General features: G+C 44.4%; 3 protein-coding genes across 5 annotated transcripts in view; 1 reads left to right on the forward strand and 2 right to left on the reverse strand.

Annotated features, from left to right (window-relative positions):
- mrpl48 (mitochondrial ribosomal protein L48) overlaps positions 1-26,007 on the forward strand; it is a 127,234-nt gene that overhangs the window by 17,989 nt on the left and 83,238 nt on the right. The window lies entirely within an intron of this gene.
- On the reverse strand, positions 1,699-20,705 carry LOC125712822 (serine/threonine-protein kinase PAK 1-like). Its single transcript, XM_048983302.1, has 15 exons — positions 20,422-20,705; positions 15,486-15,741; positions 14,769-14,855; positions 12,968-13,135; positions 12,591-12,628; positions 12,316-12,435; positions 10,599-10,797; positions 9,949-10,012; positions 9,572-9,620; positions 8,970-9,082; positions 8,729-8,846; positions 7,321-7,420; positions 6,820-7,016; positions 5,551-5,688; positions 1,699-2,343 (listed from the first exon to the last, which is right to left on the reverse strand). Exons 2-15 carry the CDS (start codon positions 15,676-15,678, stop codon positions 2,257-2,259), a joined length of 1,671 nt encoding a protein of 556 aa, XP_048839259.1. The 5' UTR covers positions 15,679-15,741; positions 20,422-20,705; the 3' UTR covers positions 1,699-2,256.
- Positions 21,497-25,799, reverse strand: LOC125712814 (methylosome subunit pICln-like). 3 transcript variants are annotated; one of them, XM_048983281.1, is made up of 7 exons: positions 25,314-25,799; positions 24,807-24,943; positions 23,691-23,816; positions 23,380-23,457; positions 22,829-22,996; positions 22,191-22,260; positions 21,497-22,089 (listed from the first exon to the last, which is right to left on the reverse strand). In XM_048983281.1, the coding sequence occupies exons 1-7, from the start codon at positions 25,430-25,432 to the stop codon at positions 22,017-22,019; spliced, it is 771 nt and encodes a 256-aa protein (XP_048839238.1). In that variant the 5' UTR covers positions 25,433-25,799; the 3' UTR covers positions 21,497-22,016. The 3 variants fall into 3 exon arrangements, with proteins under 3 accessions (XP_048839238.1, XP_048839237.1, XP_048839239.1); XM_048983280.1 differs by having other exon boundaries at positions 23,353-23,457; positions 25,314-25,788; XM_048983282.1 differs by lacking the exon at positions 24,807-24,943 and having other exon boundaries at positions 23,353-23,457; positions 25,314-25,453.

Here is a 26,007-nt window from a genome sequence, read left to right on the forward strand (position 1 = left end):
AGCAACAGTGCCTGGCGTCTCCCCCACCCCTGTGCGCATTCATGTGCCTTACTCGAGAGCTCCGTTCAGATAAAGCTACAGCTAATTATGCACGAGCCTCTTTTCATTGAACCTTTCATTGAAGGATGTGGTAAACGCTTGAGTCTCTTTTCATGTGTCAAACGGGAGGCAGAGTGAGACGTCAAATATCTGGAGAGGTGGGGGCTCCTTATTTTTAAAAAGTGCACCTTCACGTTTGACTTGAGATATCATTAAATTAATAAGTGGTAAGAAGGCACAGTAGAATGGTGGTCAGCACTGTTGCTTTAAACCTGTCGAGTCTCTGCCCTGTGTGGGTGTGGAGTTCGCATGTTCTCCGTCGGGTTTCCCCTGGGGTCTCTCCACAGTCCAAAACCACGCTAAGTAGAATTAGAGTTGCTAAACTGTAGGTATGAATGGTGTTGTATCCTTACAGATTGGCAGCCCACCCTGGGTTACCCCTCCCTGGCTCCTGTAGCTTCTGGAATAGACTCTGCACCCCTGTGACCCAGCACAGGACAAGTGGGCATGGAAATGAATGTTCAGGAGCTAGTTACAACTTAAGCCATAGAGACGACTCACAGTGTAACAGCTTGCTGAGGTTCAGAGTCTCACAGTCTGTGTCCTCCTGAAGCTGAACACGGTGCTCAGTGAGTGATCACAGGAATCCACAAAACTGCATCAATGTAAATATGTCCTGTCCTGCTTAAGTTTTTTTCTGAAAAAAAAACAATTGACAAGTGGCTCTTGATCTGTTTTTGCTGAGCTGCTGTTTTGTTGTCATATTGCACAAGTCTCTGCCGCTGCCTTGATAAGCAGATCGCTTCCAACAACCTGAATATTGAGGGACAGCAGCTCCAATGCAGGGAATCGCTTGGACATTCAGGTAGTTTAGCTGCAAGTTGGCATCTCTGTGACGACTGGGGGGTGCGTGGGGTGGGGGGGGGGGGGGCGGGGGTTAAGGCCTCCAAAGGACACAGAGTAAATCTGAGCTGAGCCTCTGATTTCTGTCATTCATATCAGAATTGAAACGTATCACAATCACCAAGTTCAGGCGCAATAGAAATACATTCGTAATCAGTTACCCAGGGATGTTTATTCTGTGTCTTATGTCTGTAGACAGTATTATTATGTATAAACAATTTGGAACTGATATACATAAAATACGACTTTCTACTGTCAAATTCCCACTGCAAACGGAAACAGTGCAACCAAACCAGCATTGTCCACTGAATAAATACGATGGTGGGAGTTTTGCATCTCAGTACTTTAAAATTTATTTTGGCATGGTGATGACATTCCTACCCCCAAAACTGCCACCCAGGACATTATTATTTAGAATTCTGCTGGGAGTACTGGTACAGCCAAAGTAAATGGGACAGCATAGTGCAGTGGTTCTCAAACTGCGTGTCGTGACCCTTGGCGGAGGAGGGGCTCGCTGAATAAGTGGGCGAGATCACGAGATGATTTTCCAAATAAGCCAAAAGTTTATGACTGTTTTTGTCTGCACCCACCCCCCCTTAATTAATATAGTAAGCAATCCCTTAGCAAACTTTAGCACTGGGGTATTTTAGCTTTTGGACCCCCCCAGTCCTTGGCTTTGTGTCGCTGTGTGGACCTCAAGGAAGAACAGCTGAGTCCCTCTGTAACAGAGCATGTGCTGTTGGATCAATGAATTGTTTCTTTTTTTTTTTTTTTTTTGGGGGGGGGGGGGGAATCTCCAAACAAAATGTTTGAGAACCACTGATATAAACAAAAAGCCAAATCCGTTAACACACATTAGCACAGACTGATACACCTTATGCAAAATAAAATCAATATTAAATAGGATTTATATAGTGAATATCCTATAAATATAGAGTACTAGTTCTGATCTTTTTAATTTTGTTGCAATACAGATGTAAAAATAGCAAGAGGACAAAAAAAGCCAAAACCTGAATCTAGCAAAAGAAAATCTATTCATCATTTGTACCTGTGAAATTGTAGAGCTATGGTAGGAACAACTGCTATTATGCCAAATAACCACTCAATATTAAAATATATCATCCTAGCTCAGGACCCCAAAGAGGATATACAGTGGAGTTCCCATGGCAACAAGGTCCCTTCGAAGATCAGTGGCTTGTTTTCGTCTGCCGTTTGGCAACTGGGCGCATACCGGGACTGGGGGAGGCCTGCAGAGGGGCCTTCACTGGGGGGGAGGGGAGTCAGGACAGGACAGCCAGTCAGGGGAAGATGCATCTATCGATTGTTCTTGGTTGCTTCCTTGGCGGCCAGAATGAGGGGGGTGAGGCTGGACAGGGGCTTTGCTCCCTTCAGAAACCGGTGCTAGAGACAGAGGGGAGAATGAGCGAAAGTCACTAATAGGCACCAGAGTGTCTGCTATCACACGTGGAGCATAAGGCATCGTGGGCACGAATCCAGACATTTTTTTCCCCAGACACTTTTTTAAGCATCTTACATTGCAAGGAAATGTCGTCAATTTATGTGTGCGCCCTGGGATTCGACCCCAACACCACAACATATTGAGCACAATGCATTAACGGTCGAGCAACGGGGACAGAGAGGCTGGATTCCTCTTGAATTCTTTGCAGAGACACGTCTTCATGTAAGTATAAGTAAAACTCATACTTATATGACTTATACTTATAAGTAAAACTAAAATCTGTGTAAGACGGTTCATGTAAATCTATCCACCAGGCAATATACCACTGTGCAGAATTATTAGGCAAGTGTGTTCGCTTTTCCGACCAATATTTTCAGTCCAGATGAATCTCTAATTAAGAATAAACTGTTTGAAAGCAGAACATGTTCAGTATTTGCTCTGAGTACTTTCTGTTTGGAGAAAAACAGGAAAATATAGATACTTTCCTGCGCAGAATTACTAAGCAAATTATTAGTACTGTTAAAATGGCCCAAAAAAGGACCTTATAGAGAGCAGGAAAAAACAAAACAGCAAAGTGCCAGTCAGAGGAATGCAAAACAATTGAAATGACCAGACTTTTGAAACATGATCACTGTATAATCAAGTGTTTTGTGGCCAACAGCCAAAGAGCATGTAGGGAGAAGAGGACAAATTAACTGCCAAAGGTCTGTGTCAGATTAAAGGGCAGACTTCCAGAAACCCTTTAGCGTCAAGTGGCATCATTTTTCAAAACTGCAATCTGAAAGGAATCTCTGGAAGTGCAGTGCACTGCGTGTCGTCGCTAAGGTCACGGTGGCTGAAACATGGCCTCCACTCAATAGGGCGCACAAGGTATAACATTAAGAAAGGACACGGACACGTCACATCAAGACTGATGTCGCAAAGGTTTTTGTGGACAGACGAGATGACAGTGACTCTTGATGGAGCAGATGGATGGGCCAGCGGATGGACACCTTCTTCAAGTACCTACAAGGAGGTGCAGGAGAGATGACAGGGGGGGCTCAATTATCAGTGATGAACCTGGCAGACCTTTCTGGCTGCAGATGATTCATGCGGCACAATGTCCCTTCCCATGCACCAAAGTATTCCATAGATTGGCTAAGAAAGGCTTGGAAGGTGACTGAATTATGACCAGGCCCTTCATCGCCTGACTGTTTTTTCCCCCCTTTGAGAACTACTGGGCCTTACTAAAGAATGAGATTTACCAAGAAGGCAAGCAGTGCATTTCTCAGAGCTGCGTCTGGAAAGAGGTCCTAGCTGCCTCAGCTATTAAGAGATAGAATCAAATCAAAAACTTGGCTGTTTCAGTGGAGAACAGGCTCATGATGGTCGTTGAGAAGAAAGGTGGCTGCACAGGACACTACATTTGGTGAAGAAGACCGTAAAGAATGACTGATAGTTTGTTATTCCTTATATAAACTGAATAACAAAAAATATTTCTTATTATTTCTGCTCCTGGTGAAGAGGGAAAATCCACTTAGTTTCTGAATGCAAAATAATTTTGCACACTGATTATCAAGTGCTTTTATTTTTGCTTGTCTAATGTAACATTTTCTCTCTAAAGTACATTTTCTTGGAGCAAAAGAAAACTTCTGAATTCATTTTTATAAGTCTGGTCATCTTGTCTTAAAATTATCTCCATGAATAGTACCATCCATCCATCCATTTTCCAAACCGCTTATCCTATTGGGTCGCGGGGGGTCCGGAGTCTATCCCGGAAGCAATGGGCATGAGGCAGGGAACAACCCAGGATGGGGGTCCAGTCCATCACAGGGCACATTCAAACACCATTCACTCACACATGCACACCTACGGGCAAATTAGCAACTCCAATTAGCCTCAGCATGTTTTTGGACTGTGGGGGGAAACCGGAGTACCCGGAGGAAACCCCACGACGACATGGGGAGAGCATGCAAACTCCACACACATGTGACCCAGGCGGCGACTCGAACCCGGGTCCCAGAGGTGTGAGGCAACAGTGCAAACCACTGCACCACCATGCCGCCCCTCATGAATAGTACCTGCCTACTAATTCTGTGCAAGATGTATGTATGTGAATCTGGAAGGAAATCACACTAAATACCTACACTTGTAATGTAGGCACAATGGTCAGGATTCAGACACACATACGATGTGTACAGCTTACAAGCAAAGGTTACTGACTGTGATCCTCTGATGCAGACCAGAAGCACACCTAGACTGACAATACCCCTTGCAGCTTACAGTTTCTCATTGCTGCCTTAAGCACCTAATGTCTAATTAACAGCAGACTCAACCAATACCTGAATGACACAGCCTAAGAACATCCTAACTGCAGAAAGGTCACTGTGCTTTGGGAACTCTGAGATCTGATTTTAGAGCACAATGCCTACAATTGGAAAATGTCTATTAGAAATTCATTACAAGGCTGACAGCTTAGTACTACTGTACAATTTAACTAGATCCTGTCAGAATGAAAACTATGTATTCCCTGGTTGGCCCCCTCACCCCCCATCTAATTCCTGCTCCTCCCATATCCTCCAACTTCTACAATCTCTAACCCCCCTAAGACACTTTCTCCAGGTCACTCTTCTTTTTGATGCCACAAAACAGTGCCGCTTCAGTTTTGGTACAATTTGTTTCAGAATGAAATTTGTCTAATTGTAATATGCTTAGTCAAATACTTTTCGAGTTATCATGTTCACAAGATCAAACATCTTCTGTAGTCACCCTACTAATTGCTGTCACTAAGCCGCGTTGCTTCAGTTTTGGTATGATTTGTCTCAGTTCTCAGTTCCAGATTTACCCATACAATTTGTATTTCCTGGAAAAAAAATCTGTCAAAAACTTTCTGAGGAGTTCTGTGCCTGTGGTGGTGGCAGTTGGCAGGTTCTAAAACCTTATGCATTCTGGGTCCAGGGAATAAAATGAATAACCCCATGGTGTTAATGAGGAAACTACAGTAATGAACATGCGTCTTTATTGAGAAAGGGGTTAACACACTCTTATTAACACACCCCCACTTTTCGTTGTTGTATGAAACCATGTTATGGGATGAACCCGGAGGAAGACTGTGCCTGTGAGAGTCGGCTCAGCTTTTCCCAGCATCCTTTAGGCCCTGGTGGATTCACCTGCAAGAGCTCCTTGGCCGAGCCCCTCCGCTCCACATCCATCTCCAGACAGCGTTTTAAAAAGTCCCGGAAGACACTGGACAGCCTCTCTGGGTTCTGCAGCTCCGGCGTGCCATTGGTGGCAATGAGGTACAGCGCCTACGGAGTGGAAATTGCGGGGGGGGGGGGGGGGGGGCACAATAAATCGACAGAAGACATTCCAAAAGCAACAGTGGCAAGACGTCTTCCAAGGAGGACAGTCTTTTCTTGTATTGCATTACTGTTTCTCCTAATTCCTGGTAAACCTGTCCCCTACCCTGCAATTCTGGGAAACGGATTTCAAATATAAGTGCGGAGTGTGGTTCAGTTAGGCCTCTTTGTCTATGACCGGAAGGTTGCTGGGTTAGATCCCATCCTCGAACGAAGAATCACATGCTTGTTGAACCCTTAACTCTGAAATCCTCCAAGGGTGGTCTGACTCCGGATAAATGGCCTGATCCTGCACTCAGACCCCAGCTTTCTCTCAGCTGTATGTGTGTGTCCCAGTGTAAAGGAGATGGGACAAGCATAGAGTAGCATTCCAGTGTAGCTGGAATGATCCATAAAGCATCATTTCATTTCCAAAGAACCTGTATTTTGTTGTTGGCAGACAACAGATTTCGAAGGTTTCTCTAAAAACACTCAATTTTATGGGGAGAAAAACGCAATTGTTTCAAGATGTTTTCATTTGTATTCTTATCACACACCAAACAGTTGAATAGTTTATAAAGAAATACAAATAGAAAACAAATAGTTTATAATTCGGAGTGTTTTCTTGCAAAATATCACCAAACATTAGTAAGCATAACATCTGCAAGCTCTTACAGCAACAGGGGTCTCCAGGAAGCCCTCAGTGTCAACAGAGACATGCTGGAATCTAGGGTCTCACTCAACATTGCTACCCCACCCAGAATATTCCTCAGTGGCAAAATCACATCAATAGGACCCGAATTTGTTTGTCCCCCTCATACAAATTACAAAGAGGTACGGCTGGACTAACAAATAAAAAAAACACCATTAAATGAAACAGGTGCTGACGTGTCTGGGAAATGCGTTTTTGATGGGTTTTAGCCCCTTTCGATTTTAATTGGTTATGAAGACACCAAAGTGTTTTTGTGCTGGGGGACAGACCTCTTACATATTCTGATCTGCGAGGATCTGCATCTCTCCGTTTACATAACAAACAACCTGCGATGGAAAAGTTGCGGTTGCTATGACAACCTGCCAGCCAATCCCCAGTCCTCCCCTCACCCTCAGCGGGTTCTCGTTGAGGTATGGAGGCTCCCCCTCCACCATCTCGATGGCCATGATGCCCAGGGACCAGATGTCCACCTTGGGCCCATAGGCCTTCCGGGTCACGACCTCAGGGGCCATCCAGTAAGGCGTACCCACCATGGTACTGCGTTTGCTCTGCTCAGGGGTGATCTGGGCACAGAAGCCAAAGTCCGCTGCACAAAGGAACAGACAGAGGGCGCTGTTCAGTAAACACTAAGCACTGCAAAAAAATTTCACATTGCTGTGTTTCATAAGCCACAAGAATTAAGAGCTTGTCTCAATGTTGCCCTCTGGTGGCAACAACATTAAACAGCTTTTTTTCCACGCAGGAACACAAATCAATCTACCAGTGAGAGACTGTATTATTTGGGTTTTGCCATGTTTTTTTTGTTGCTCAAAGTGTGATGTCCTCTCAGCAAAATCCCGCAGAGGAAAAGCACAGCACTAACAGAACTGCGGTACAGGAACTGGACTCACTGAGCTTAACGGAGCCGTCCATGCCCAGTAGGATATTGTCACTCTTGATGTCCCGGTGGATCACCTGGTTCGAGTGCAGGAACTCCAGGGCCTGCAGACACTGCAGAAACCAGAGGACAACAGTATCAGAAAACGGGCGATGACACTGAGCACATGGCACTGTGGGCCCCTAGTGCACTGTTCTGCTGCAGACGTCAGTGGAGAGAAACGAAAGTCCCTAGAGTGGAATTATAAGTACAGATCATTGAAGGTGGGGACTCGAGTTATTGACTCACAACTTGAAATTTGATGACTTGTGACTGATTTGGCAAAACTGATGGAAAGACTTGCACTCAAGGGCAACAACTTGAGACTTTAGAACAGTGGTTCTCAAAGTCGGTCCTTGGGCCCCACTGCCCTGCTTGTTTTCCTGCTATCCCTGCCCCACGCACAAGTCCCAGCTGTCTTTCAGCTTCTGATTGACTGAACACACCTGATCCAGGTAATCAGCAGTGTGTAGGGCAGGGAGAGCTGGGAAACAAGCAGGGCAGTGGGGCCTGAGGACCGAGTTTGAGAACCACTGCTTTAGAATTTAATGATCAGTGGTCATTGTTGACACACCACAGCACACAGTGCACAACAACCAAATGTGTCTCTGCATTTAACCCATATGTGACAATGTGACATAACAGGGGCAGCTAATTCAGTGCCCAGGGAGCAGGGCTTGGGGGAGGTACTTTGCTCAGGGTACCTCAGTGGTGCCTTGCTGGTCAGGAATTCGAACCAGCAGCCTTTCAATTACAAGTGCACTTCCCTAACCATTAAGACACCACAGCCCACAGACACCACTGCCCTTGGACCTGACATAGACCCTATGACTCAAGAAGACTTTAGATTATAGTCCCTCTCTGCATACTATAATGTTAATTGTATAATTTCTGTGTATATGAATTCTCTGCTGTCGGCATTTTTAATTGGCTGAATGTAAGATCTCCCGAGATGCATCACTCCCTGCATGTACATGGACATAAAAACTGTGTGAGAACCATGAGTGGAGACTCTCTTTTCAACCTGCGGTCCCCTATCTCTGCCTATAAAGTACGTATCCTCTGATGTACTGTGGTAGGTTTATGCTGGAACAAGTTTTAATCACTAAAGGTTAAAAAACTGACACTCAAGTTACATGATTCACATCTCGACTTGGACTCGAGTCACAAATTTCATGACTTGATGAAAAATGATGAAAAGACTTAGACTGGACTTAGACTTGAGGTCAAATGACTTGAGACTTGATGGACTGCAATGTTTTGACTTGAGACTTGACTCAGACTCGCCAAGGAATGACTTGTTCCCATCCCTGCAGATCACAAGCAGGCCCCAGTACACAGCTCCGGCATGGGCCCTAAGAAGTTGTTGATCATTTACTCACCTCTCGACACACAGCAGCAATCTGTGCTTCATCCATGCAGGTCTCAGTTACAACGTCAGTTAGGGAGCCTCCAGCCAGGTACTCCATCACCACCCAGAGCTCATCCCCTACCAAGTAACTAAAGGCAGGGATGCAAGACAGGCCAGGCTGGACTTACACTAACTGCTTCATGAAAATTCCACTCTTCTTGCAAACAAGCTAAGCTGATACAGATGAACAGAGGTACGTCAGCAAGTCGTACCTGTCCAGGTAGTTGACGATGTTGGCGTTCTTGTTTTCCCTCATCACCAGGATCTCGTTGATGATCAGCTCCTTCTTGGGCTGCTGCTGCAGGTTCATCTGCTTGATGGCCACCTGGAGACAAAGCAACGAACTCGGTGGAACAGGCAACGGGACAATCAGAGGTTCAGTGCCATGCGTTCCTACTAATGATGAACTGCAATTAGCCAGAGCTAATGGAATTAAACCTGTGTGTTACAAATGCAAAGAAATGCAACAAATAATGACAAATAATGTTTCTTCGCAAAGTACAGAGGAAAAAACTATTTGTTGCTTTTGCAAGGAGTGCACAGAAATAACACAATGGCTTAACAGTCGGAAATTGGACACATTTAAGGTCGACCAGGCAACCGTACTGGGTGGCTACTGTCATCCGTCTTGTAACTAAGTGTTTAAAGGAACAAAATCTCAATGTCTTAGCAACTGCAGCTGAGAAATAGTGGTTCAAGATGCTGGCTTCTCATAAGCACGGTGACTTTAGCCGAGTTGCCATTGTCATGCTGGCTACCACCATATTTATTTACCAATAGGGGATACGGCCCATTCACAAACACGAGACAGTACCTCCTGTCCTGTCGCGATGTCTATGGCAGTGTAAACTGTTCCTGATGCTCTGTGAAAGAGAGGAGGTTTGAACCAGCACTGGAGGTCTGCCATTGTGGGTCGTTAACTGGACAAACACTGAGTCTTCATAACAGGAAATGGTTTTGCTTGGTTTGATTAGGATGAGTTTGTGGGAATAATTTGGCTTTATGTGATTGATATACACAAATAAGGCTGTATTTACACACTGAGACCAGCAGGAGGAGTGATGGTTATGGAGATGGGCTTAGAACCAACTGTCTGTTTAATGAACGGCCTGACGATGGCTTGTAACACAGAAGGATACATCTTTATGAATGTTACAGTGTAAAAACAGTAAAGTGTGTTTGGATACATACCCCTGTCCAATCTTTTCAAAGCGAGTATACTTCTTTTTGGGGTCTCCCACACTGACTATGCTGCCTGAGAGAGAAAATGAAAAAAGGTGGCAAGAAAGGGGTCACCCGGGGTACAGTGGAGCACAATCACCAGGGAAAAGGAAGGAAGATTATGACTGGACAGGGCTCCAGATTCCGATAAGAACCATAAATCCCAGTTTATCCCACGTTTGACCTTGAGGATGGTGTGACCACTTTTCCCCATCCTAAAACTGCAATGATGGAAGCCCATAATCTCAGACATGCCCCGTCTCCCCGGAGGACGAGCGAAAGTGGTTCAGCTGCAAAACTGGTTCAGTTGCGCAACATCAGCTGTGGCCAGCAGAGGGCGACAACAACACACCGCAAAAGGGCGACTTTACTTTTGGCTCAAAATTGGACGAAAAATTCCACTGCAGGATTTTGAGTGGAAGCGCCAATTTAATTATAGCAGATGCATTTTTTTTAGAGGGACACACAGCAAGGTGATACCCATGAGGAGACAAAAACACAGAGGAGATGTATACTAGCACATTTTTAAGCTGCTGAAAATGTTGAACGGTTGAAATGAGCCGAACGCGTTGGACACCAGCCAAAGCTCATGTATGTCATTGCAAACTGACGGCACTCACGTAGTTTGTCCAGGATTTCCTCGTCGGACATCTTCTTCCTGCGGGCTTTGTCCACGGCTCGTGGCTGCTGGGTCGACACCGAGGGCGAGGAGGAAGACGGTGCCGGGGCGGGACTGCTGGTCTCCGGGGTGGGCAATGTGGGCGAAGTCGCGGCATCTTTGGTGAGAGGTGTGGGCTCGACCACAGACCGGGTGTATATCTGTGCGAATACAGCAGCCACAGGCTACAATCCGCCGTCGCTCGGTAAATATGGCCGCCACCATTAGGCATCATTCAGAACCAGGAACTGTCAAGTGGGGAAACCGCTGAGCTACAGCGGCGGGGTGAGTGAAGACTGATGAAGTGGTAATTGGACAAAATGTTACTCTGCACAATCATAAGGACCAATAAGCATCTTCGGGGTGGGCCTAAGCAAAATTTGGAGTTGGAATTTTTGGAATTTGCCAAGCAGATCAATCGTCGCATTTTCCCTGCGGTATGGGCCCAGATTCTGCCGGGGCCCAGTTTGCTTGTGCTTTAGGCTCTGGGTATTTTGCGAGTCGGACGCCGTGACAAAATGCCACTGCTGCACCTCTGCTGCACCTCTGCTGCACCTCTGCAGAAGGCACCATAACCTAAAATTTGGACGCTGCACGAAAAGCCAAAGAGCAAAATACCGAAGCTGCGTCAGTGAAGTAATAAAAACAGCGACGCTGATATTGGTGACATTGATTACATCATTACAAGCCCCCACACGTGCTGCTCGCCCAGCTAAGATGAGCACCACTCCTTCACCGCGTACTAATCAGGCTTCGGATGGGACGGCAGCCCTGCCAGCAAGGTCTGAAATCTTGTTAAACAAATTTCATCTGTTTCTTGGATTCCTGGAACGTTAAATTGATTCGCTGGGTGAATTTCGGCATTAGAGTCATCTTCTGCTTTTTTAATGTGATACAAAGAAGGGCCAGCAAGGCGCGTAACTTAATCCGCACCCTCTGCTCGTCCGCCTCTGACAGCTCACAGCAGCCATCGCTTTCATTTTCCAAGGCATTCCTATAAATCACACAAACCGCCTCAATATCAGTCCTCCGGTCTGTGGTTTGCAAGCATATCGGTTCTGGATTAATACAGGGACAAAATGTCTTCTACACCAGATCATCAATTAATATGGAGATGCTAAAAACAAAAAAACACCCACATCTCCTAGTTTCTGGAAAATCCACATTATACACTTAACGAATCTCATCCTCACTCCTTCCAAATGTGTGTGTGTGTGTGTGAGAGAGAGAGAGAGAGAGAGAGAGAGAGAGAGAGAGACAGAGTGTGAGTGTGTGCACGTGTGTTCATCCGTGGGGGGTAGTAGGGAAGCTTAGAGGGCAGAATAGGTGTAACTGGTGGGGGGGGGGGGGTCTATGCAAATGCTATTAATGCCCTTCTTCTAAGACGTGAGGGATGCCAAAAAATTAAACCACTTCTTCAAACGTCCATTACATTCAATATTGTCAAATTCAGATCCTCCAAAACTCTCAAAGAACATGTCAAGTCAGGAGGGGGCTGTTCCTGTATTCATCAAAAGCATGGCGACAGATTGGCACCACCTTTCATTTTAGCAGTATTACGATAGATGTTAATCGTAGCTATTTTGGCTCTCGGCTTCAGGGACGGAGATACGATAAGTGACGGAGGTACACAGTACAGCCGTCTAAGTTGGGGGTGTAAGGGTCGATGTGACACCCACCGATTTGGTGTGCTCCGGCCGAGGCGCGATCACCGGTGGCGGCATGGTCTCTTCATCATCGTCCTCCTCATCCTCCGAGAAAGTGCTGATGGAGAGGTTCTCAGATGTAGCCTTGGCGGTCTACGTAGAGTTGGAGTTGGGGTGGAGACGTTATCAATTTTGAGGAGGGAACTTATCATAGATGCCTGTAACAGTGTAGCCAGAATTCATTTGCTTCCAGATCTTTCACCGTTTTATCAGCCTCCTTTACGTCACCTCTACAACCCAGAACTTACCAGAACATTTAAAGAATTGCAGTTATCCAGCATTTTATCTGTACAAGGAAAACAGAACCCAGCATCAGAATTCACTAAACAGAGAGGAGTAATTCAGACACGACCGAAAAACTGTCTGCATCCTGTAATAGTCCTAAGATAAACCATGAGATTCTTAAAAATGCTAATTTAATTAGCAATGGAATGATACTTTACTGCTAAACCAAATGTGATACCATAACAGGAAGCCACAGGCAAACACCTTTTGAGTCCCGATTCCCGACTGAGTTTTTCCCAACCTGGTCCTCGGGGACCCCAGACAGTCCGGGAGCTGGGAGGGAGCAAAGATTGTAGGTCCCAGAGGGCCTGGTCGGGAACCACTGCTGTAAGAGACTCGCCTGTGAAGCTCATGTACTTCTGGCTGTTGGTGGTCTCCTTGGAGTCATAGAACTTGAGCACGTCCAGCACGGCCTGCGGGTTTTTCTTCTGCTCCAGCTTGGTGATGTTGGAGGTCTGAAGGAGGCGGGCCCACTGCTCCGGCATTCCCTGGGTGCAGATACATCTTGCTTTACAGTAATTCGGTTTCCCTTTTTTCACCACAACTTAATGGATCTTGAATTCTGATACCAGAATTTTGATTCATGGACCAATTCACTGACATATTATTTTTCAGTCAAAGAAAATATGATAAGACTTTACATTTATATATCGTATATACAGTACATTTATACACTTTGCATTATATACAGTAACACTTTATAATGCATTCATAGAGCATTCATAATAGCATGTAAGTATAACACCCTAACATTCCTTAAGAGCTGTAATAAACATCCATCCATCCATCCATTTTCTGAATAACAAATTTTATATGATTATGCAATTGTTACTTGTCAATAATGATGTTTGTTATTATATTATATACAGTACTGTGCAAAAGTCTTAGGCAGTCCAAAGAAATGATTAAAGCTGTTTATCTGGGTAGCAAGTGTACTTTGGCTTAGAACAAAAAACACAATTTAACATTAGAACATGTGCAAATTACGAGTAACACAATAAAAACTAGTAATAACTTCTTCTGTTTTCTAAAAAGTTACTGATATCTAGTTGGACGGCTAGATGAACACCGCTTCAGTTCCCAAACATCTCCTCAGGGGCACCTCAGCCGTTCCATGATTTTGTTAAATTTCACCAACAGCTCAGTTAAATAATTAAATATATTGGTTTAAAAAGTCAGTGACAGATTGACCAGCTGTGTGAGTTGTGCTAGTGGCCAAGTCAAAAAATACATGGCTGCACTGGACGGTCGCTGCAAACACTACGATGAATTTAGCAGAGGTTCTGAAATGGCTAAGCTGACACACTTTGACGGGCATAATATCATAGTTATACACCAACACGAGGATAATCTAAACATCATTTTCTTTGTCTGCCTAAGACTTTTGCACAGTACTGTATATTACACCTGCCATATCTTGTTTACTGAAAGTATTATGACTGCAATGCTTTACTAACATGCTGCTTATGAATGTTCTATAAATGCATTATGAAAGTGCAGTTAATATAAAGCGTTACCGAATATACTAAAATAATGCGACAAGCTGTGATTTTTTTCAGCTAAACACTATGTGTAAAAACAACATATTATGCACCAGCTTCCTTGGCACAGAAAGTGTGTGTCGATTGTTATTTATATAAACTGTTTTCGTTGTTCTGGTGACATTTTGGAAAATGAGGGGTTTTGGGTTGAGCTGGAAATGAAACATTATTTTTCCTGTTCAAAATAATGAAAACAATTTAGGTCTTCTGATTTTCTCCTGGTTTTTCAGGAACTAATCAGTCGCTTAAAAATCGAGGAAAGGATGTAGACACATTTACAATCACTTAGAACACTTACAGTTGCACACACAGAATCAGCAGTGATGGGGAAGTTATTCGTAAAATGAATCCATTACAGACAGTCCAGGAAGTACAAATCCAGACCAAGGTTTTGTTTCAACCAATCAGTTGCATATAAAGAGTTACAATTACAGAGGATGCAGCTGGTTGGTTGAAACAAAACCTTGGATTTGTACTTTCTGGACCTGAACTTTCCACCTCTGTCTGTAATGGATTACTTTTGTGAGCAACTTGCCTAACATTGAGAATCAGATTTCAGCACACTGCTGAAAATAACCGAAGCAGCTACTTACAGTGAACTCCCAGTCACTGCATCAAAGCCCACGTGAATGGTGTGCTCAAAGTCTGAAGGCAGTGAGATCTCAGGCCTCTCCTTCTTCCTATTGGCTGGTAAAAGAAGTGCATGCATAACTTGGGGCACCTAACGAAAACTAAATAAATAAATAACGATAAGATACGTTGCATCAAAGTTTGGTTTGATGACTACTGAGAGTGGATCGCACCACTGTAAAGTCGCACCATCATAAATCGAGGAGCATCTGTATAATGAAAACACTAAGCAAAAAAATAAACATTAAAGTCCAAATTAAATATCAAGGATTTTAACCTGGGCCTACAGGTTTAATTTAAAAATGTTTTAACATAATTGACAAATTATGAGAAGAGAATGAAATATCCTAAATATCCTAAGTCGCACCAGTCACTCACACATGCACACAGGTCTATGGGCAATTTAGTAACTCCAATTAGCCTCAACATGTTTTTGGACTGTGGGGGGAAACCGGAGAACCTGGAGGAAACCCCATGACGACATGGGGAGAACACTTGATGTGACCCAGATGGAGACTTGAACCTGGGACCCAGAGGTGTGAGGCGACAGTGCTAACCACTGCACCACCATGCCGCCCCCATGGCATAAATGTTAAGTGTAAAAGGTTCAATGGAAATTCAATAAGGATCGAAAGTGTGATGTTTCTCTCAATGCAGGAGACCCACTCAAAAGCTCACGGGACTCACTCTTGTCGCCGCCGCCAGTGAGAATGGAGCGGATTGAGCGATCCTTCCTTTTCTTATCCTCGGGGTTTGGCGGCAAAGGTCTGATGCCGTGGCCGAGCGGAGTGGAGTCCTTAACGCAGGCCCCGATCATGGCGCTGGTGTTCCTCAGTGGGGGTGCAGGAGGCCTATCATCCACCTCCCCACTGTCGGCCATCTTCGTACGGACGTGTGCAGTCAGTCACCCGGTCAGCTTCCACAGCCTGACCAGATGGTTTGACTGAAAGCAGAAGTTAAGGGAAGCAAAGGTGTTTCTATACAAAGAATTCCGGATTTACAGACGTGCTTTCGGATATGTTGCAGTGATAACAACGGTGTTCGTGACAGAGATTTCTGCATCTCTATTTCTGCTTCAAGAATTGAAGTTCAATGGCTTTGTTTGTCAGGAGGCTCTGTGCCATGATGTCATACCAGGAAGAGAGGCAAAACTCAGCGATTTCCACCGTGATTGATGACTTGGGAGGGAGAGACAAAAAAAAAACAAGCTGGAGAGGAATCAGAAGGTGAATAGCGAGCTGCCAGTCATCATCACAAAAATTACTGGTTTAGACTGGTCTATAGAACCTCAGGATCAAGGTTCACGTGATGAACGGGAGCTTCACCTTGAATGGAAGGGAGGAAGAATGGGCCGGGATGTTTCAGCTAATTAACGAGGGTGGTGGAGAACTGCCTCCCCCCCCCCCCCCCCCCCCCCAAACTGAATTTTAACCTGTCAAAATTTCAAAATACCGGAATGTTGTTTTTGAAAATACCATGAAATACCATATATCGCGGTATAATGTCTGGATAGTATGACAATATGAAACCTAATGAACTCTCGTCCGAGCCCCAGTGTGCCTCTTTTTAATCTTTCAATGTTTTCCAGTGGCATGCATTTCCCAACGCACAATTCTAGCCACAATTTCAGGATTTTGCGGAAAGACTATTACCGTCACGAAGCCAATGTTCCGACGACTAAGAATACAACCTGGAGTTCAATTTGAGAAGGGGGACACACGGTGGGGGTGGGGGAGCACAAAAACAGAAAAAGCTGCCTCACTACATTCCGTCGATACCGTGCGGCTAGTGGAAAATCCCGTGACGACATGGACAACGCTAAACAGGATTCCGAAGCCGATTCAAGCTGAATCCGTTTCCCGGGATGAATGATACGGCCGCATTGCAGGAATCTGGAGCATGTGCACCGCCATCTGCGACACAGATGGATTATCCTATGATCTTACTTCACTCTGCCATCTACATTCAGTTTGATTGTGGAAATAAAATGATGAGTAAACCATCCATTATGGCGGTAGAAGAACTAACTGATGTAGTTCAGTGAATAAGATCATCACCAGGCAATTATTAGGGGTAGCTGAGAAGTTCTCACAGCATTTCCTCATGCTTTGTTTCCATAAAATAAAAATAAAAATGGCAGATCTCATCAAGGCTGCTGAAATGTCTCCACATCCCCAAAAATTCCGATGAAATGAGGTTTCAAATATGCAATTAAAGACCAATAAGTACAACTATCTCCTTTCAAACCACAGCATAACTCAGGAAGTGGAAACTGAGAGTCATGCTTCTTACATTATGTTACTTAAAGATGAGCCTGCAAGCCTTTCGCAGTCGGCGTCTCTCACTCCACGAAATCCTATTACTTTCTTACACAGCACCAGGTTTTTCACATTCCCAGCTAAACATGAATATGAATGGGGGAGGGTCATTTAGGCTATATGCTTACAGTTATTGTGTTTTGTGCAAAAGGTAATAGTTACAAAGCCAGAAAATCTGAGCTGATTGGACAGAACCCAGCGTCAGAGAAGGGGCTGCTGGTCTGGGGGAATGATGAACAGCTAACTGACTCTCTGTCAAATGAACTCCGCCATTAACTTTGCCCACAAACTCCTTCCTGCATCTCCAGTTTCCCAGCTGAACCAAACCAACCAAACCACAGAAAGTCTTTATTATCCTGAGGCTGCGACTTAAAGATCTGCCGCTCTGGGGTTGTTTGAGGAAATTACTTCTCTTTTAACGCTGCAGTGTGATGGATGCTAATAGCAGATTTGAGAAATGTCATTTGTTCCATTTCACAGTAACTCAGTCCTTGAGCAACAGGTACTGAGGAATTTTATTTTGAATCGTAATAAAACCTTTTTTTCATGATGGTTTGTGGTTTGACGTAAGTCGAAACCTGTTAAGATATTGTGTAGATGCTCATTGGTCTAATTCCATTTAAAACCTTGTTTATCCTTAATTTTACCTGACAAGAAAAATAAAATCAAAATATAACATCCCTTCAGATGCAATTTCCTTAGATAATCGCCGACGTCCCCATGATCTGCTTCGGTGAATGTGCACTAATGTCCCAGTGAATCACGAGCAAGCCTCCATGTCCGCTAGTCCGGGCCCTCGCACACGCCACAAAACACACCCAGCAACCTGCCGCCCACGCCAGAATCCACACCGTCACGGACGAAAAAAAAACAACGGGCGCAGAAGGTCCCTCCGCAGGGGCTGTCAGCCGGAAGAGAGGAACGTACAGAGAGACCAGAAGACTCAGACCCATGCTGTGAGGTGAATGCTCCACACACACACCTACACACACACACATTTTTTTTTGGCTTGTCCAGATTCAGCAGTTATCTATTATATCCACAGTTAGCCCCCCAAACTGAACTGTAACTGTCCCACACGAGCAGGACTGGGTGTAGGGTGGGAGGGGCACAAACATCCTGGCCCTACTGTGAGCGGCAGATGGCATTAAAGGAGGCAGGCCAATTTGCATTTAAATGGGTCCAACAGAAAGCCTTGTGGTCCGGGACAATGTACACCTGCCGTTCCCAAACCTCCGGGTTGAGGGAGATGTGGAGGAGGTGGCACTCTTGTCTATCAGCGAGAATAAGCTCGCTGTCCGCCGAGGAATGTCCCACCCCAGAGGTGCCGGGAATCACGCTCCACACCAGAACTTTCCGGGGATTCCGAGTTAAGTTGCAGTACAATGAAAGACCGGGACAACAACAGATATAAAAAAGCACAGAATTCCCCACATACGCCGAAGATAGGATAAGATAAGACTTTATTGAACCCACAGCCTAAAAAATAAAATAGCTATAGGAAAAAAAAACCAAAAGATACTATAACAAAGTAGAAATAAACGAGAAAAATTGTCAATGATCTTTCATTCCTATATAACTTGTTCGCTGTTTAAGTACCACGTCGCCGTCGATATTAGCTCAAAACCCCATAATACATACATTTCATCTCCTCCCGTGTGAGAACAGCGTTAAACTGCTAATTTGACCAGACAAACGCAGTCTTCTGTTTCGTGGTGCACCGTAAGACACACACACAGAAACAGAGACCAGAGGACTGCTTTCCCCCCATCTTGTCTGCAAAGACTTCAGCTATGGTGCATAATCTGTGAGACACCGCGGGCTGGGGTCGTTTATGGAGCAGTAATCCCTGCGGGGCAAATTATAGGGTTTTAGTGTGCTCACAGGAGCAGCCACGGGAGGCGAGGGCAGGGTGATTACGGCACGGAACGGCAGATTTCTCTTATGCTAACCGATCATCATCTCAGCTTTCCGTTACAGCCTCCACACACTCACCCTGAGGTGGAAGCTTAATGTGGAGACCAGTGGCTAAAGATTTAGTAGTGTACGGTCCGTACTTTCCCCTGGAGTCATGTGATGCTGATCCCATTTACAGTTATGCTACACATACAAGCAGATGGTTCTGTCTATATAATCGTTTTATTTATTTTTTTTACCACAACGAGTATATATCCAGTATATCTGCTTACGGATATTATAAGGGACAGTAACTCAGGGTAGGTGCGTCTCTTCTTTCCATACTCAAGCTGCACCCCACCATAAACACCCAGCACACTAAAAAGATCCTGGCAGTACAACTTATACAGCATTCACGAAAATATGCGCCTAATGTCAGTAGGACTAGGAAATCATGTGAGCACCAGGATGGAGTCGTGAATGCTGCTGTGGAGTTGTAACTAAAAATACCCATTAAACCCGAGTTGCTGGTGACGATATTTCTTCATTTTTAGCTTAGGTTACGATCATCATCTTAAGGCTGTTTTAATGACAGTCCTGAAGAATTACAGATTCATGAAAATATTTTATTTACTCGGTATGTCATGCAGAAACCAAAGTTCTGGCGAGAACGTATTTTTCCGTCGCAAAATATCAGTGGTACTCAGTTAGGGTCCTGTCCTGGCGCAGGATGCACAGACACCAGCGCTCGACTGAACCAATTTTTACGCTAATTATGATATTCTCGGCGAGTACGTTTTTAGTAACTGACATAAAGCTGCATACATCGCAGCACACCAGGACAAACGTATTCAGTAAAGACAACATAATCTGATGTACAGCATAAGGCTTCATGCATGATTAACAATCCGGAATATTAAAACGAATAAACAAACTTTATATGTTTTTGCCCTAGTTTATTAACTTATCATTACGGCCAAATGGACCTTATCATTCCACAAAACAACGACGGATATCTATCTTATGCATTAATCTGCCAACCAAAATTACTGTAAACGTCATAGAAACATTTATCTCAGAGGTCAGATGCACGGTGGTGCACCCATGTATTTGGAAAATATACATAAGCTTTTGTAGCGCATCTCGGATGATGCAAAACACCATCGATGCAAGTTTATCGGGGTGACTTTAATAAGTCAGAAGAGACTAGAGCTAATTAAAATCTCGGCCGACTGTCACTCTATCCATCGCTGCACACCCTTCGCCTGAAGGGATGCGCACGCGCGCTTGCACCCCTCACAAAAGCCCCGGGAGGAGCGCTCCGTCCCAGGGGCCCGCACAACGCGCAAAGTGGCGCTTACCGCGGAAGAAATGACAGAAGTACGACAATCACCTGCATTGCAACTTACCTGCAGCGGTCTCACGGTATCACACTCCAGTCTAGTCCCTTCCCCGCCTTTTCCTAAAGCATGCACGTCTTCTCTACCTGCTCACCGCTATTTTTCCTCCGGTATAAACAACTTGCCGACGAGCCTACCCCCCCAGATAGCATTGTTAGGCTCCTGCAAAACCGCTACATAGCAACACCCGCCCACCATGCACGCTGCCAATATGCCGGGAAGGCGGATCTGCTGTGGAACAGTCAGTCCATTCAGGGAGAAGATGTGACCGGCAGAAGGTGACGTTATGTCTTTGTGTCTTTTTTATAGCAGTTAGCGAAATTTCATGTGACGTCACCTTACCGATTTAACCGAATTAATTTAGTGAGAGGCGAAGGTTGTCTAGTATTGCGCATCTAAAAAAATTGTTCGTTAACCAGCGTTACATGACATTCGAATTAGATAATAAATATGGCAAATATTGGCCTAGTGGGAATATATTGTGCTTTATAATGTTGATGCCTTCATTATGTTATACCAAAAGTCAATTTATAAATACGTCAGTATACATCAGAGAAACGCAAGTAAAAGGAGATAGGCTGGTCATTAATAATACACTCGCGTTTTTTCTACTGGGTATTTCATTGTATTTTATTTACAGCTAGATCAACTGTCCTCATGAAGTTTGGTAAAAAATTACATTCAAAGCTAGAGTGACACCTCCTGGCATCTCCAAGAAAAACTACTGCCTTCCCTCGGCTCGGAACTTCTTGCAAAAGCGCTGTGGAAGCAGATTAGTGAGGGAAAAAAAGACGTCTATACATTCTGAACCCGACGTGAATTCTGAGCCGTGAATCTGACTTCTACTCAATCAATATAACGTATTATATCTATACTCTAAACCCACCGCGACCCAAACCAGAATAAGCGTTTGGAGGATGTATGTATGTATGTATTGATATAATGCGCCCTCTCCTGGAGGCTTTGATACTTGCACTTCACAGTGACTTCACCTATCCCTCATTTAGTCCGCAGTTTTTCTGTGCGCTACAAGGTAGTTAAAATACATAAAATTTAAGTGTACTACAGGGTGATGGACAACATCCAACCATATTCAGTCTCTTTATTGCTTACACATCACACGCGCATGCACGCGTGGACACACACACAAACCACTGTAGTATTTGTGATCTAATCGCTTAAGGGTAAGTCTTAGCAAGTCCAGTCATCACTGGTACCATACTTCCAGGAACAGAACACCTAAAAGATGCTGCTGTAAACCAAAGCAGTCATGCAAGACCGTGGTTGGTAATTTGGAAACAGCCTTAATTACAGAATTAGGTAGAACGTCTGCTGTTATCCAAAAGCTACCGTCCAATCAGAGCCAAATAAATAGATGATTCTTCCCCTCAATTAGTGATAGGCCTGCTTGTTTTTACTCAATCTTTTGCTAAAAATTAATTTTTTTTTGTAAACTAAATTTCATACAAAGACATCTGGTGCTGCTATGTTACCAACAGTAACGCGACAGTTATTTGTGCACATTAGTATTGGAAAAGAAATTAGCAGGTGAACAGAATCAAACCACACAAGTGACATTTATGGGCCTGGCAGGCTCTCAAGTCTCAGCTGCCTTGTGGCTTTGGATCTCCCTTCTGCTGGAGTGGTCTGGTCTGAAACACGAGATCAGGATCTGTGCTAATAAAAAACAAACAAAAAAAAACAAACAACAGAATATTTCAGAGGTGCTAATTAGGATATAGTTCCTTAGCCAACGTATGAGATTGTAGAGCTCTTACCAGAGATCAACATCAGCATCTGCTAGCTCCCCCCTCTCCACCGGCTGGCCCAAGTCTTTCTGGTTTTCTCCTTCAGATATGAGCAAAAGAGAGGGACACATTTTTTGGGTACGTGTCTAAAAGTCTTTACAAGAACAAACAATGGCATGGTCAGGGCTAGGGGGGCAATTGGGGCAGGGGTGCCGCAGAGGGTCACGGACAACCCAAGCGGATTCAGGAAGCCCAGCACATTATTTAGGCCCCTCGAGTAGAGTGCTGGTACCTGTATTCTGAAATCTGGAGCTGCAAATATTTAATGTCCTTTGATACTCAGGTAATTGGACCTTATTCCTGTTCTGGGGAATAGCCGTCGCTGCAGATTATATCGGGCTCCTGAACCTGAATTCCTATTATGGAGGTCTAGGTGATACCAAAACCAGAACAAAATGTACTGCACAGTCCTGGATTTTAACAGATATTGCAACCCAGGTGCTAATCTATAATGTGCCAAACCTAGAGAGGCGGAATGCAAATAAGCCGAGGCTCCCTGTCTGAAGATGAACGCCAGGACCCTCTGTAGGACACCACTCATCTCTTGCACCTTTATTTGAAATAGCAGATATATATTTTAGATATGAAATATGACACCTGGATCTTACCCTCCAGTCCTGTAGGGGTGCTCTCAGTCCTAACGCCAGCCACATGCAGCTGTTGTGCTGCAGGCTTCTCCGGCACCTCCTCCAAGGACTCCACCGTGTCCTGACCCTTGAGGCTCAGGTATGACATGCCTTCTTCATAGATGTCAAGCAGATGTTCTTGGCCTAGCTCTGCTGGGACGACGCAGGATAGGGGAGAAGATGGGAGGGAGTGAAGAGTCACAATCTTGCCAAGCAAGATCATAATTTAGATTTCCTGAATGATTCTTAACACCTGAAATGTGTAAATAGTTCCTGTGTGGATCCTGCTTTTAAGCATAAAATAATTCTGATGAATTGGACTACCGTGAGCATCAATCACTATGGATTAACCTACGGAAAACCAGAAATAAAGTAACCAATGGGAAATAGGGAAATCTGGGTGGTGACTGACAGAGTGCAATATTTCCTTCATCAGAACCCAGTTTCCTCTGATCACTAAACACCCCAAGGATTCAAGATGGTCTACAGGAGCTCAGGGCACTCGCCTGCTTCCTCCACGTCATACTCATCACCTTCAAAGTCTGAGTCTGAATCCTCTGAGTCGGGGTGAAGAGCGTGACACTCACACATGGCGGAGAACATGGACTTCACTAGCAAGACAGATAAGTCACATATTCATCCAAAATGCACACACATTCATCTAAGACCCGCAATAACATAGACAGCAGAGAGAGAGGACAAATCTCGCATGTCACAAAGAACAAAGGTCCCTGGTTCCCTGGAAAACCTGAACAGAGACACAGGAGAGAGATTCTGCTGCACACGGACACACCATGGGGACCGTAAACTGCTTCACGTTCTCATAAATGCAGCTGAGACTCACGTGAAGCTTTATCATTGGGCACGAAACGAATCTCTGACACGGGGCAGGAGGAGTGTTCACTATCACTGCTCCCGCCACCTTCCTCATCATCCTCCTCCTCAGCTTTACTCTGCTTTTTAGGCACATCTGAGGAGAAAAGGGGAATCTTTTAGCACTTTTTAAAATACCTGCAGTGAGAGCAGGTGGCACAAAGACCTTTAATTAGACATACTAATCATAGAGTTACAAGGGTTCTTTTTTCTTAAACCAGGCATCTCAGCTTTCCTCCCTAAACAAAACATGTAATATTAATGCCCCCATGTCCAAAATGAAAATGAAACGGCTTGTTTCTTTGTGATGCACCCATAACAAGTGTCAGCGGCGAGTTCCTCTATGAAATCGCCCTGGTGACGCCGGTCTCCCTGGCACATATCCAAACCACGCATAAATAGTACTTTCGTAAACAGTTAGAAGGGGTAGCACCTTTTTCGCAATATCTCCAATTTCATTCCGGAAATATTAAGCTGGTCTGTTGACAATGAGCGCAACAAAAACAAAAAAAAAATTTCCCACTGAAAACTCCCCAGGTTGTATGTATGCCCTGACTGACTTTTTCAACACTTACTAAAACTAAAGAATGCACCCATTAAATAAATATTATTTAAAATATTTTTTCGTCACACGCCATGCACAGCTAGTCTGAAGTCTGCGTCTTATTGTAAAATGTCTTTGTCAGAGCAGGTTTTGGCAGAGTTTCACGTTTCTTACAGTGCGCCTCTATGGGTGAAAAGCCAGTTGGAACTCGATTTGGACCATCTTACAGGCACTCCTAGGGAGACGGCATTTTCCTTTCCAATCTCATGATGGGAAAATACTCTAAAAGCCAAGAAACTACTCCATCCGGCGTGGTTTGACTACCAACTACTATTATTGAAGACATCGGTCACAGCCGCAAAGTTTGCATTTCTGTCTCTAGTTGAAGCACTATATCCGCATCATTAATTACCAGAGGGAAACTTGCAGCGTATTCTAAACTGCTTGTTGTAAAAACAAAATCAATTCGATTGTTTTGGCTTTGTGTACTTTTCTGAAAATGCCGCCACCTCGTCAGACATTAGTACTAATAAGGCGCCTCACCGCTCATTCCGGAGTTCACTACCATGTAGAGGTGCTCTTGCGGGTGCACGCCCAGGTCGTGCAAGATCGCTTGCAAGCTGATTGACGGGTACTCGAGGGAGAAGCCCATTCCGGACCCATCAAACCACGATAGGCGACTGGTTAACATCATTTTATCAGACAAGACAAGATATAGAAAAACACGCAATACAGGCCTAAGTATTTATAAGGGTAAATATTGTAAGTTTTAGCGTAGAAAATGCATTTTAATAACAAACAAATGGAGGTCAAATACAAAGAAGTTAAATAAAGCAGAAATACCAATTAAAGATTAATCTTGATTTGTACATAATCCTAGTGACCACATTACCATTCCCAATTCAATCCAGTTGAGAATTTTGTACCACGCTTTTACGAAGATGATAGAACATCGTTTAAAAAGATAGAAAATGGCTATAAATCCTCAATCCCTTTAAACAATACATATTACGTACACTGTATACTATAAAGGTTCATCATGAGTCTTACGTTTCTGCAACATAGAGTGTCCCAGATCCAAGTCTCTTTCCGTCCAAAAACACAGTCGTTTCGGGCTCTTCATGCCGAATGCCTTCGCTCGGAGGTACAACATTTGTCAGTAACAACATCTTTTGAAGATCTGACCGGGGCAATTCCGTTTGCTTCTCCAAAAGTCGCCACAATACTTGGCAACTCCGGCAGCAAGCAGAAAACCTTCCTAAAGAGTTGGGTTAATGAAATACAAACGATTCCGAACAGACAGACACCGGCCAGTTACCGGGAGGCACAGCGATTTCCCTCTACAACGTCATAACCGATTCGGACGCGATTCTCACGCCGAGTGACGTCACCACTCACCTTCAATTGCCATCTACTGGACCGATGATGCGCAGTCATGTGAAGCCCGGAGCTCCTAGACGTAGAAGGCGCTGTATGGGACACTGCAGGTGCCGTTTGAAATGCGCATTGACCTGCTCATTGTTTCCGAAGAAATACTATACGTACATATTTTCAAAATACTTTAATTACACTTGCTAACTACTTATACTTACTAACCCTCTATTTTTAACTGTATGCAGGCTGACAACCAAGTTATCCAGTTGGTAATAAAACTAAAACATCACAAGCGGAGAATGGATATCTGCTCTTTTTTTTGGAGGTGGGGGGGGGGGGGGACGGGACGACAAAACTGCATCTTGCTTAG

The sequence above is a fragment of the Brienomyrus brachyistius genome, chromosome 18 (assembly GCF_023856365.1).
Source record: "Brienomyrus brachyistius isolate T26 chromosome 18, BBRACH_0.4, whole genome shotgun sequence".
Taxonomy (NCBI): domain Eukaryota; kingdom Metazoa; phylum Chordata; class Actinopteri; order Osteoglossiformes; family Mormyridae; genus Brienomyrus; species Brienomyrus brachyistius.

Bases quoted from the DNA above. Each gene is read 5' to 3' on its own strand.
- LOC125712814 (XM_048983280.1), bottom strand. From the start codon at position 25,432: ATGTTGTTACTGACAAATGTTGTACCTCCGAGCGAAGGCATTCGGCAT. The intron at 24,944-25,313 runs GTAAGACTCATG...GATGTTAACCAG, and splicing joins ACACTCTATGTTGCAGAAAC to TCGCCTATCGTGGTTTGATG. The intron at 22,090-22,190 runs GTAAGAGCTCTA...GTTTTTTATTAG, and splicing joins GATGCTGATGTTGATCTCTG to CACAGATCCTGATCTCGTGT.
- LOC125712822 (XM_048983302.1), bottom strand. From the start codon at position 15,678: ATGGCCGACAGTGGGGAGGTGGATGATAGGCCTCCTGCACCCCCACTG. The intron at 12,629-12,967 runs GCGAGTCTCTTA...TTCCTTGTACAG, and splicing joins GAAGTACATGAGCTTCACAG to ATAAAATGCTGGATAACTGC. The intron at 10,798-12,315 runs GTGGGTGTCACA...GTATTCGCACAG, and splicing joins GGCCGGAGCACACCAAATCG to ATATACACCCGGTCTGTGGT.